The 13,730-nt window shown below is 43.9% G+C and overlaps 1 protein-coding gene across 4 annotated transcripts in view; it reads right to left on the bottom strand.

Annotated features, from left to right (window-relative positions):
* The window catches only part of cfap54 (cilia and flagella associated protein 54), a 126,647-nt gene that overhangs the window by 58,209 nt on the left and 54,708 nt on the right, over positions 1-13,730 (bottom strand). For all 4 annotated transcript variants that reach the window (XR_011667397.1, XM_071337433.1, XM_071337435.1 and 1 more), the window contains 9 exons: positions 12,291-12,423; positions 12,007-12,102; positions 11,159-11,285; positions 4,892-4,991; positions 4,693-4,787; positions 4,342-4,542; positions 3,795-3,967; positions 3,403-3,608; positions 2,925-3,134 (listed from right to left, as the gene is read on the bottom strand). Coding sequence is in view for 3 of the 4 variants with exons in the window: in XM_071337433.1 (XP_071193534.1) it covers positions 2,925-3,134; positions 3,403-3,608; positions 3,795-3,967; positions 4,342-4,542; positions 4,693-4,787; positions 4,892-4,991; positions 11,159-11,285; positions 12,007-12,102; positions 12,291-12,423 (1,341 nt within the window). In the remaining variant the exon portion in view is untranslated. The remainder of the gene's footprint in view (positions 1-2,924; positions 3,135-3,402; positions 3,609-3,794; positions 3,968-4,341; positions 4,543-4,692; positions 4,788-4,891; positions 4,992-11,158; positions 11,286-12,006; positions 12,103-12,290; positions 12,424-13,730) is intronic.

Genomic DNA, 13,730 nt, shown 5'->3' with positions numbered 1-13,730 from the left:
ATGTGTCAAGTGAAGCGTCTGGTTGGTCCTCATTACGCACCACGGACCAACAAATATTATTTACATTAAGAACATAGGAATCACTACAAAACGTATTGTATGACCTCTTATACACTATATTAGGCCCAGCCTTTGTAACGTTGGTTTTCCTAGACATGGCTATATATTGTGATCACTACATCCGATGGATCTGGATACTGCTTTAAAGCACACATTAGTAAAGATGTGATCAATACATGTTGATGATTTCATTCCTGTGCTGCTTGTAACTACCCTGGTAGGTTGACTGATAACCCGAACCAGGTTGCAGGCACTGGTTACAGTTTGAATTTTTTTCTTCAGTGGGCAGCCTGATGAAAGCCAGTCAATATGTAAATCACCCAGAAAATATACCTCTGTTGATATCACATACATTAGCATTTCACACATAAGCATTTCACACATATTATCCAGATACTGACTTAACACTTGGTGGTCTATAGCAGCTTCCCACCACAATGGGCTAAAGTTGAGGCAGATGAACCTGTGGTCTTATTACTTCAACAGTATTTAACATTATCCAGATACTGACTGTTATCACTTGGTGGTCTATAGCAGCTTCCCACTAGAATGGGCTTTAGTTGAGGCAGATGAACCTGTGGCCATATTACTTCAACAGTATTTAACATTATCCAGATACTGACTGTTAACACTTGGTGGTCTATAGCAGCTTCCCACTAGAATGGGCTTTAGTTGAGGCAGATGAACCTGAATATTACTTAAACAGTATTTAACATGAGATCCTCTCTAATCTTTACAGGCATGTGGTTCTGAATATAAACAGCAACACCTCCACCATTGACATTTATATCTTATCTGTAAATATTATAACATTGTATTACTACCACTGTATCATCAAAGGTATTGTCTAGGTGAGTTTCAGAGATAGACATACTATGAATATCATCTGTTACTAGCAAATTATTCATTTCATGAACCTTGTTTCTTAAGCTAGATATGTTAACGTGGGCTATTTTGAGCACTTTTCTGGGAGGCGTGATTGTTTTCATTGCTTTACTGGGAAGCGTAGCAGAAGTAGACATGCTCATATTATTTATGTTAGTGCAGGGTGAGCTGCACACAGTGGACTTCCTACTAGGGCACACCGCCTTAGTGCTAACAGTATAAATCTGGTTCATAGGCACATGATTACTGCATACAATAGCTGTAGGATCAGCAGAGGCATTCAGGGCAGTTAGCTGGACATACATTAGGTTACTTACATTGTGTCTACCAATGCCACTGGTATAATGTACATTTGCTAAAGCATTGATAACTCAGCGACACAATGGTAGGGATTAAATGAGCTGGACATGGGTCATTGATAAATCATTGTCTCAACGAAGCCTTATAATGCTGTGAAAGGATCCAGGAACCCAAATGATTTGGGTGGATCCCATCCTCATGTTTTGTTTCCAAAATTGTCAACAAAAGTTATCTCCATTGAGCTGCAATAATCACGAAGCTATATCAAGAAGCTGATTAAACAGCATGATCATTACACAGGTGCATCTTGTGCTGGGGAAAATAAAAGGCCACTCTAAAATGTGCAGTTCTGTCACACAACGCGATGCCTGCCACAGATGTCTCAAGCTTCGAGGGAGCGTGCAATTGGCATGCTGACTGCAGGATTTTCCACCAGAGCTGTTACGTTATTGTCTCTACCATAAGTCGCATCCAACGTCGTTTTAGAGAATCTGGCAGTACGTCCAACCGGCCTAACAACCGCACACCACGTATGTGTTTTGCGTCGTAAGGGTGAGCTGTTTGCTGATGTCAATGTTGTGAACAGAGTGCCCCATGGTGACAGTGGGGTTATGGTATGAGCAGGCATAAACTACGGACAACGAACACAATTGCATTTTATCGAAGGCAATTTGAATGCACAGAGATACCATGACGAGATCCTGAGGCCCATTGTCGTGCCATTCATCCGCCACCATTACCTCGTGTCAGCATGATAATGCACGGCCCCATGTTGCAAGGATCTGTACACAATTCCTGGAAGCTGAATATGTCACAGTTCTTCCCTGGCCTGAATACTCACCAGACATGTCACCCATTGAGCATGTTTGTGATGCTCTGGATCAACATGTATGACAGCATGTTCCAGTTCCCACCAATACCCAGTAACTTCGCACTGCCTTTGAAGAGGAGGGGGACAACATTCCACAGGCCACAATCAACAGCCTGATAAACTCTATGCAAAGGAGATGTGTCGCGCTGCATGAGGCAAATGGTGGTCACACCAGATACTGACTGGTTTTCTGATCCACGTCCCTACCTTTTTAAGGTATCTGTGACCAACAGATGCATATCTGTATTCCCAGTTATGTGAAATCCATAGATTAGGGCCTAACTAATGTATTTAAATTGACTGATTTCCTTATATATAACTGTAACTCAGTAAAATCCTTTAAATTGTTGTATGTGCGATTATATTTTTGTTCAGCATATATTACCTGTTAAACAAAAGTTATATCTTTGAGCAATAGCATTTGTATAAAATAATATAATGTCCCTTTTTTTGTGTGCATACAATAAACACTGAGTATACCAAACATTAGGAACACCTTCCTAGTATTGACTGACATCAATAAGCCTGGATTCACCTGCTCAGTCTAAGTCATGGAACCAGCAGGTGTTCTAAATATGTTTTGTACTCAGTGTAGCTCAGTATTTGAATTATTTCTTATATACAGTCATTTTTAGCTTTTCTTTATCAAGGGTGTCAATCATTTCGGACCCCACTGTACATTAGTTTATACATTACTTTGATGTTGCTTTAGCAATATCAACTGTTTGGTGAAGTTGTGTAGACAAGTGAGTATATTTATGAGTTGAACAATAATCGAGCTCAAAAGCAAGTAAGGGTAAAGTGAGACCTGCATCGTCTCCATCATGTTCATGACGAGGTCTGTAGCCAGCTCAAACAAAGGGGTGAGGACAGTGTAGAGCTGGTCCAATGTTAAAGGGATAGGGGGCTCCATGGATGTACCCCTGTCTACTAGTAGAGTGATGGTACAGCCCTGGTCCCATAGTGTCCGACACACACACTGCAACGTTGTCCAGTGGCCCCCACGATGGGCAAGTACCTGTTTACACACACACACACACACACACACACCCTTCATAAATACCATACATAAACATACCAATATACAGGTCATTGCCAAACACATTACACTCTCAACATAAATACAGATATTGTTTGTACTGACGTTACTGTTTACATTTTGGAGTGTGGGCGCATGTATGCGTACATACAGTGCATGCATATTGAATTTTTGTTGCCTGTTTGTATGTGTGTGTGTGTTTGTGTGTATATGCATCCGTATCTGTTTGTGTGTGTATATCAGGTACCATGGCTCTGCGGAGGTGCAGGGTAGCCTTGTTGAGTGACTCCAGCAGCTGAGTGGCGGTGCGTCTGGTCGGGGAGGTGGTCATCACTGAGGGCTCACTATAGTCGGAGTCCACAGCAGGCTGGGTACGGGGAGAGTCCTGCTCACTGTCCTGCTCACTGCTCTCTGTCGTGTTGAAGTCCTCTCCACTGGTGGTGGTGGCGGCAGCTGAAGGGTGGAGAGAAAGAGTGAAAGATAGGAAGAATGTTCTTGTCCTCTGATGTGTGACCCCTCTGGTGATGGGTCAAAAGAAAGAGAGATAGAGAGAGAGAGTGAGAGCCATATAGACAGCAAAAGACAAAAAAAAGAGAGACAGGGAGAGTGTTGAGGATAGTTAGCTAGTTATTTCCTTACCCTGTCCACTCTCCTTGGCCTTGTGGAGGGTGGCTCTGAGGCAGGGCCGGGGCGTGGCTTTGGGGGGCGGGGGGATCAGGTCAGGGACTCCGATGTGCTGATGCATGTTCCTCCACCTCACCAGAGTACCAGAGTGGGCCAGGGAGAACAACAACGGAGGCAGCTGGCTGTAGCTACAAGAACAAAAATGTCATCATGGTCTATTGTCTTTGTTCTAAAATGTCAAATGTACACACAAAATATTGTTCATATGTGTACAATCAATAAAACACAGAAATGTAGCTAACTATTCTCCTATGCTCGCTTGAAAGTGAGCTGGCACCAGATACGTTATAGGGCTAGCTCAGCTCACTTTTAGCTACACTCTTAGCGAATCGTGCTGGAAAGGACAGTGACTGTGAAAAGAAAACATCTGAGCCAGCACAGTACAATCTGGAGGGAATGATAGCATGACAAGGGTACAGTATGTATATGTGGGGAAACAGTGATCTGTATGTGTGTGTGTATATGTGTAAGTATGCATGCGTGTGTTTGTGTCCATATTTACCTGTGTTGTAGGGCCCCAAGGCCCTGGTGGTTCTCCAGGCTCCTTCTCAGTAGTCCCAGGTGAGCCCTGGCGATGCTAAGGTTGAGGTGACACCTCCACAGCCACTCCTCAGAACACACCTGTCTCAGACGCCTCCGACGCTGGTGACGGCGCACCAGGGGGGCTAGCTGGTTCAGCATGGTGTCCACCGCCTTACACTCCCTGACACACAGATGTGAGTGGAGCATACATGCAGGTTATGCACTTGCATAAGCCCACATCCGCACACTCTCATGCAATAGGGGTAAAAGTTTATCAGTAATTGGTCATAAGCACAAAGAGAGACAGTTGCTGTAAAAGTACTGTACCCACCTCTCTGTGTTCTGTGCTTTCAGAGCAGTCAGTTGTTTCTTCTGGAGAAACTCCTTCCTCTTCTTGTCACTCCAGAATGTACTAGCTTTGTTCTTCTAAAGGGGACATCAAACGGCTGTCAGACGTATTTAATTACTCTTCTGCAATAGCTTCATGGGAGGGACAGAAAAGACAAGGGAAAGATTTTAGCTGAGCTCACCTTGTACTCCATGATGGAGGAGGAGTACTTCTTCAGTTCTTTCCCTGAGGTTGATCTGTCCCCCGGGCCCTTCTTAGGCCCTGTCAGTCCCTCATCCCTCCTGTCACACACACACACACACACACACACACACACACACACACACACACACACACACACACACACACACACACACACACACACACACACACACACACACACACACACACACACACACACACACACACACACACACACACACACACACACACACACACACAAACACACACACACAGTTGGGTTCTGAGTCTGACCCCGCAAGTGTTTGTCCTGGTCTGTCACTTGGTATATATATAACTCAGAGCCCTAAAACAACAACAACATACTGTACCGGCACTGCCTCAAGGACACAACAGGCCTTTTCATAAGCTACATCATTCTTTAACCTCTTAAATGTAACTAAAGATAATCAAAAATGTCATCTACGTAATCCCCCCCCAAAATAATTATTTATCATGAAGTGGGGACTATGAAGAGACACACACAAAAGGTACAGGCACACTCAAACGCACACAAGCGTTAGCACATGCACTCTACACACACCTACACTGTAATATTGTTGTATGATGGTACTATACATTTTGTATTGTAGATATGTAGTGGTGTAATAATGTAATATGATGTACTGTTTTAACATTTCTACTGTTTTATCTTTTGTTTTACAGTACCAGTCAAAAGTTGGACACCTACTCATTCAACGGTTTTTCTTAATTTTTCTACATTGTAGAATAATAGTGAAGACATAACACATATGGAGTTATGTAGTAAACAAAAAAGTGTTAAACAAATCAAAATATGTTTTACATTTGAGATTCTCCAAAGTAGCCACCCTTTGCCTTGATGACAGCTTGCACTCTTGGCATGACAAGGTAGGGGTGGTATACAGAAGATAGCCCTATTTGGTAAAATACCAAGTCCATATTATGGCAAGAACAGCTCAAATAAGCAAAGAGAAACGACAGTCCACCATTACTTTAAGACATGAAGGTCAGTCAATCTTTGAAAGTTTCTTCAAGTGCAGTCAAAAAAATCAAACAAGTCTGTAGAAAATAGTAAAAATAAAGAAAAACCCAGCAATGAGTAGGTGTGTCAAAAACTTTTGACTGGTACTGTATATGTAATGTAAATGCCTTGTGTTTGGACCACAGAAAGAGAAGATGCTACCTTTCCAGCAGCTAATGGGGATCCTTAATAAATACAAATACATAATAACTAGTAATGCTGCATACTCCAAGAAAGGTTAAAATCTCACCTTTCTGGTAAAAATAATTATACATTGCTGAGGTGTAGTCACTTTTGAGCTCAAGTACACAGCAGAAATATAATGAAAATATTAAATGTTTCATATGTGTCACGTTCCTGACCTGTTTTCCTTTGTTTTGTCTTTGTTTAGTTGGTCAGGGCGTGAGTTGGGGTGGGCAGTCTATGTTATTTGTTTCTATGTTTAGGGTTGTTAACTTGCCTGATATGGTTCTCAATCAGGGGCAGGTGTTTTACGTTTCCTCTGATTGAGAACCATATTTAGGTAGGCTGTTCACACTGTTTGTTTGTGGGTGATTGTTCCTGTGTCAGTGTTTGTGCCACACGGGACTGTTTTCGTTAGTTCGTTTCGTTCATGTCATTCGTGTGTTCCTTCCTGTTCGGGCGTTCATGTTATATGTTCACAAGTTCAGGTCTGTTAACGTCGTTTATTGTTTTGTAGTTTGTTAAGAGTTTTTCCGTCTTCGTCTTTCTTTAATAAAACAAACATGTATTCAACCCACGCTGCGTTTTGGTCCGATCCATGCTCCTCTTCAGACGAGGAGGAAAACGACGTTACAATATGATGTATTTCCTATTCAACAAAACTGTATGAATAAGGTTTGAAATTACTTATATTTTTTCTAAATATAGTAAAATCAATTTATAAAATGACTAACTATTAGATTTCACCTTCCTTATAACTGTAAAATACATATTTGTATATATACATGCTGACCAGACCGGACACGTCGCGTGTGCGAGCGTTGCAAAATATATTTACGCATACATGTTATTGAATCATTGCACCCACACTGCTCATATGCGTGGCCAGCCGCTAAAATAGAACTTGGTTCTATTTCAAATCAAATGAAATCAAATTGTATTTGTCACATACACATGGTTAGCAGATGTTAATGCGAGTGTAGCGAAATGCTTGTGCTTCTAGTTCCGACCATGCAGTAATATCTAACAAGTAATCTAACCTAACAATTTCACAACAACTACCTTATACACACAAGTGTAAAGGAATGAATAAGAATATGTACATAAAAATATATGAATGAGTGATGGCTGAACGGTATAGGCAAGATGCAGTAGATGGTATAGAGTACAGTATATACATATGAGATGAGTAGTGTAGGGTATGTAAACATTATATAAAGTGGCATTGTTTAAAGTGGCTAGTGATACATTTATTACATCAAGATGGCAAGATGCAGTAGATGGTATAGAGTACAGTATATACATATGAGATGAGTAATGTAGGGTATGTTAAGTGGTAGTGATGGCTGTTTAACAGTCTGATGGCATTGAGATAGAAGCTGTTTTTCAGTCTCTCGGTCCCCGCTTTGATGCAACTGTACTGACCTCGCCTTCTGGTGAACAGGCAGTGGCTCGGGTGGTTGTTGTCCTTGATGATCTTTGTGGCCTTCCTGTGACATCGGGTGGTGTAGGTGTCCTGGAGGGCAGGTAGTTTGCCCCCGGTGATGCGTTGTGCAGACATCACTACCCTCTGGAGAGCCTTATGGTTGTGGGCGGAGCAGTTGCCGTACCAGGCGGCGATACAGCCAGACAGGATGCTCTCGATTGTGCATCTGTAAAAGTTTGAGACTGTTTTTGGTGACAAGCCGAATTTCTTCAGCCTCCTGAGGTTGAAGAGGCGCTGCTGAGCCTTCTTCACCACGCTGTCTGTGTGGGTGCACCATTTCAGTTTGTCCGTGATGTGTACGCCGAGGAACTTAAAACTTTCCACCTTCTCCACTACTGTCCCGTCGATGTGGATAGGGGGGTGCTCCCTCTGCTGTTTCCTGAAGTCCACGATCATCTCCTTTGTTTTGTTGACATTGAGTGTGAGGTTATTTTCCTGACACCACACTCCAAGGGCACTCACCTCCTCCCTGTAGGCCGTCTCGTCGTTGTTGGTAATCAAACCTACCACTGTAGTGTCGTCTGCAAACTTGATGATTGAGTTGGAGGCGTGCATGGCCACGCAGTCAAGGGTGAACAGGGAGTACAGGAGAGGGCTGAGAACGCACCCTTGTGGGGCCCCAGTGTTGAGGATCAGCGGGGTGGCGATGTTGTTACCTACCCTCACCACCTGGGGGCGGCCCGTCAGGAAGTCCAGGACCCAGTTGCACAGGGCGGGGTCGAGACCCAGGGTCTCGGGCTTAATGACGAGTTTGGAGGGTACTATGGTGTTAAATGCTGAGCTGTAGTCGATGAACAGCATTCTTACATAGGTATTCCTCTTGTCCAGATGGGTTAGGGCAGTGTGGAGTGTGATCGCGACTGCGTCGTCTGTGGACCTATTGAGGCGGTAAGCAAATTGGAGTGGGTCTAGGGTGTCAGGTAGGGTGGAGGTTATATGGTCCTTGAATAGTCTCTCAAAGCACTTCATGATGACGGAAGTGAGTGCTGCGGTGCGGTAGTCATTTAGCTCAGTTACCTTAGCTTTCTTGGAAACAGGAACAATGGTGGCCCTCTTGAAGCACGTGGGAACAGCAGACTGGGATAAGGATTGATTGAATATGTCCGTAAACACACCAGCCAGCTGGTCTGCGCATGCTCTGAGGACGCGGCTGGAGATGCCGTCTTGGACTGCAGCCTTGCGAGGGTTAACACGTTTAAATCTTTTACTCACGTTGGCTGCGGTGTAGGAAAGCCCGCAGGTTCTGGTAGCGGGCCGTGTCAGTGGCACTGTTCTTGTCCTCAAAGCGAGCAAAGAAGTTGTTTAGATTGTCTGGGAGCAAGACATCGTGGTCCGCGACGGGGCTGGTTTTTCTTTTGTAGTCCGTGATTGACTGTAGACCCTGCCACATACCTCTGGTGTCTGAGCCGTTGAATTGCGACTCTACTTTGTCTCTATACTGACGCTTTGCTTGTTTGATTGCCTTGCGGAGGGAATAGCAACACTGTTTGTATTCGGTCATGTTTCCGGTCACCTTGCCCTGAATAAAAGCAGTGGTTTGCGCTTTCAGTTTTGCGCGAATGCTGCCATCAATCCGTGGTTTCTGGTTGGGGAATGTTTTAATAGACGCTGTGGGTACAACATCACCGATGCACTTGCTAATAAACTCGCTCACCGAATCAGCGTATTCATCAATGTTGTTGTTCGACGCTATGCGGAACAAATCCCAGTCCACGTGATCGAAGCAATCTTGAAGCGTGGAATCCGATTGGTTGGACCAGTGTTGAACAGACCTGAGCACGGGTGCTTCCTGTTTTAGTTTCTGTTTATAGACTGGTAGCAACAAAATGGAGTCGTGGTCAGCTTTTCCCGAAAGGAGGGGGAGGGAGGGCCTTATATGCGTCGCGGAAGTTAGAATAACAATGATCCAGGGTTTTGCCAGCCCGGGTCGCGCAATCGATATGCTGATAAAATTTAGGGAGCCTTGTTTTCAGATTAGCCTTGTTAAAATCCCCAGCTACAATAAATGCAGCCTCAGGATATATGGTTTCCAGTTTACATAGAGTCAAATGAAGTTCGTTCAGCGCCGTGGATGTGTCTGCTTGGGGGGAAATAAACACGACTGTGATTATGATCGAAGAGAATTCTCTTGGTAGATAATGCGGTCGGCATTTGATTGTGAAGAATTCTAAGTCAGGTGAACAAAAGGACTTGAGTTCCTGTATGTTGTTATGATCACACCACGTCTCGTTAATCATAAGGCATACACCCCCCCCTTCTTCTTACCAGAGAGATGCTTGTTCTGTCTGCGCGAAGCGAAACCAGGTGGCTGTACCGACTCCGATAGCGTGTCTCAAGTGAACCATGTTTCCGTGAAACAAAAAACGTTACAGTCTCTGATGTCTCTCCGGAAGGCAACCCTTGCTCGGACTTCGTCTACCTTGTTGTCAAGAGACTGGACATTGGCGAGTAGTATGCTCGGGAGCGGTGCGCGATGTGCCCGTCTACGGAGCCTGACCAGAAGACCGCTCCGTCTGCCCGATCCATTGTCCTGGGTGGTGGGCCAAACAGAGGATCCACTTCGGGAAAGTTGTATTTGTGACGCTCAACGCGCTGCAAGTCCTGCCTCTCAAATCTCCTCTTTTTAAGAGCATATACCCACGTGCCATCTCCTCATTGGTTTTTAGGAGCACATACCCACGTGGGTGATTGAAAGATGAACTGACGTCCACACTCAAGTCAGTAACGCACCATAAAGTTGGTTGCCAACCTCCATATAAAGTCCAAAGAAGTAAAAAAGAAGCCTGAGGAAGGAGGAGAGATGACGAGAAAGGAATTCGGTTTTCCAGTTTTATTTGTGGATTCATTGTCGGAGTAGAGTACATTGTGCATTTCAGATAAAATAACAACTAAATGTTCATATCCCAGGACTAGCTAGCTAAATTGGAATAATTGTTTAATGCTTTTCGACCTGTACCCAAATTAATAAAATTGGTTCAGAGTTTGTTGTGATATTTCAACCTGCGTGTCCTGATTGTGTCTAGTGTGGGGGTACAAAATCAACATGCGCATTATGGCGCACGCAGGCACGCGAGCGGTTTGGTCAGCATGTCAGTGTTAGAGAAAATATATCTAAACTAGGATGTCGCCTTTCATCTCATGTAAATACTGTCTGTCTATGGCAAACAGAAAGTGTTTTTTTGTTTAAAATATATTCATTATTTTAGATTACTGGCAATAAATCGATCTCTGAATGTGTTACAATGACGAAACCCCTCTCTCCTGCTGCGTTAGTTGTTAGTTAGAGTTCAGTCAGGAGTTGATGGACAGTCGGAAGAGCGAATTAAATGATAGGAGGGACAGCCCAGCTTCAAGTGGTGTCAGATTTCACATCCTGCTACACACAGGCAGAAGAGACATACTCCTGTGCCCGTGTGAATCCTACCGTGTCCACAGATCGATTTATAAGCAAAAATGTCTGTCAAAACCACGCAGGTCCACTCAACAGGGGACTTTATATCGCATAGGTATTAACTAAAATGTGATAATAGTACTTACAGGGCAGTACTATACAGTACCTGCTAAGCCATCCAAATATGTCGTGTCCCCACTGCAGGACCAGCTCTAGATGGTCTGCCTGCATGGTCCTCTGGAGCAGCAGCACAGCAAACTCCATGAAGCATGCCTTGCGCTTGAACTTCATCACTGAAACACACGCCAAATACAAAGTGCCTTCAGAAAGTATTCGTTTCCCTTGAATTATTCAATATTTTGTTGTGTCACAACCTATATATATTTTTTTTCACAAAGTGAAAACATGTTTTTAGAAATCTTTACACATTTATTGAAAATAAAATATAGAAATATCACATTTACGTAAGTATTCATATCCCTGAGTCAATACATGTTAGAATCACCTTGGGCAGCGATTGCAGCTGTGATTATTTCTGGGTAAGTCTCTAAGAGCTTTGCACAACTTGGATTGTACAATATTTGCACTATTATTGAAAAAATGTAATCTTTGTCAAATTGCTTGTTGACCATTGCTAGACAGATCATTTTCAAGTCTTGCCATAGATTTTCAAGCCGATTTCAGTCAAAACTGTGACTAGGCCACTCAGGAACATTCAATGTCGTCTTGGTAAGCAATTCCAGTTTATATTTGGCCTTGAGTTTTAGGTTATTGTCCTGCTGAAAGGTGAATTTGTCTCCCAGTGCCTGTTGGAAAGCAGACGGAACCAGGTTTTCCTCTAAGATTTGCCTGTGCTTAGCTCTATTCCGTTTCTTTTTATCCTAAAAAACTCCCTTATCCTTGCTGATGACAAGCATATCAAATGTAGAAAAAGTCAAGGGGTGTGAATACTTTCTGAAGGCACTGTACAGTAAACACCTAGGGAAGACAGATATAGGGTTAATAAATACGTACAATCTTTGAAAGCAGCCTTCAGAGGGCTGTTGGTGACGATGGGGTACAGCAGAATGGGGTCCTCCTGTCCAGTCAGTTCATGACCATGGGCCACCGCTAAGAATAATGTAGAATATAAGATAATATAATAGAATCAATCAATATTCAATGATACATACAGTATATAATAGAATATTGCCAATCAACAACAGTTGATAGGAATTTGTTTTAATGTCTACAATGTTACAAACAGGACAGTTAGTACAGGACAGTACAGTACAGCAGAGGCCTGTAGTATCTCATACCCCTGCTCCAGGCTGAGCTGTCATGCTGCATGAAGGTTCCAGTCCTCTTGTTCTTCATGGCACTGCCCTCCAGAGCCTTCATCTGTTCATTCTGCTCCTCCTCTCCCTGGATGCTGCCTGCCTTCTTCAGCAACTTCTCAATCCGGTCATACGCACACACACACACACACACACACCAGGGTTTCCATTAGCCGGCTTTTGCCCCCCCCAAAAGCTGATCAATTAAAATGCCGCTGGACAATTGTCCGGGAGAAGAAATGCATTTTAGCCTACTCATACCAGTAGATGTAACGCGAGAGCTGCTGATACAGCTCAAACAGAAAAAAAAGTTAGGTAAAAAATAGATACGATTTTTTTATTTTTATAAAAGTAACACATAATTAAACAGCAGCTGTAAAATAACAATAACGAGGCTACATACAGGGTGTACCGGCACAGAGTCAATGTGCGGGGCACTGGTTAGTCGAGGTAACTGAGGTAATATGTACATGTAGGTAGAGTTAAAGTGGTACTATGCATAGATAATAAACAGAGAGTATCAGCAGCGTAAAAGAGGGGGAGGGGGGACAATGCAAATAGTCTGGATAGCCTATTGATTAGCTGTTCAGGAGTCTCATGGCTTGGGGGTAAAAGCAGTTAAGAAGTCTTTTGGACATAGACTTGGCACTCCGGTACCGCTTGCCGTGCGGTAGCAGAGAGAATAGTCCATGACTAGGGTGACTGGAGTCTTTGAACATTTTTAGGGCCTTCCTCTGACACCGCCTGGTATAGAAGTCCTGGATGGCAGGAAGCTTGGCCCCGGTGATGTACTGGGCCGTACGCACTATCCTCTGAAGTGCCTTGCGGTCGGAGGCTGAGCAGTTGCCATACCAGGCAGTGATGCAACCAGTCAGGATGCTCGTGCCCTCTTCACGACTGTCGTAGTGTGTTTGGACCATGTTAGTTTGTTGGTGATGTGGACACCAAGGAACTTGAAGCTCTCAACCTGCTCCACTGCAGTCCCGTCAATGAGAATAGGTCCGCCTTTTCCTGTAGTCCACAATCATCTCCTTTGTCTTGTTCACGTTGAGGGAGAGGTTGTTCTCCTGGCACCACACGGCCAGGTCTCTGACCTACTACCTATAGGCTGTCTCATCGTTGTTGGTGATCAGGCCTACCACTGTTATGTCTTCAGCAAACTTGATAATGGTGTTGGAGTAGTGCCTGGCCATGCAGTCATGAGTGAACAGGGAGTACAGGAGGGGAATGAGCACGCACCCCTGAGGGGCCCTCGTGTTGAGGATCAGTGTGGCGGATGTGTTGTTACCTACCCTTACCACCTGGGTCGGCCCGTCAGGAAGTCCAGGATTCATTTGCAAAGGGAGGTTTTTAGTCCCAAGCTTAGTGATGAGCTTTCAGGGCACTGTGATGTTGAACGCTGAGCTGTAGTCAATGGGAAAG

Source organism: Salvelinus alpinus, chromosome 13, assembly GCF_045679555.1.
Source record: "Salvelinus alpinus chromosome 13, SLU_Salpinus.1, whole genome shotgun sequence".
In the NCBI taxonomy this organism is placed as follows: Eukaryota; Metazoa; Chordata; class Actinopteri; order Salmoniformes; family Salmonidae; genus Salvelinus; species Salvelinus alpinus.
The sequence above is the reverse complement of the archived record's forward strand: the minus strand, read 5'-3'. Positions and strand labels throughout refer to the sequence as shown.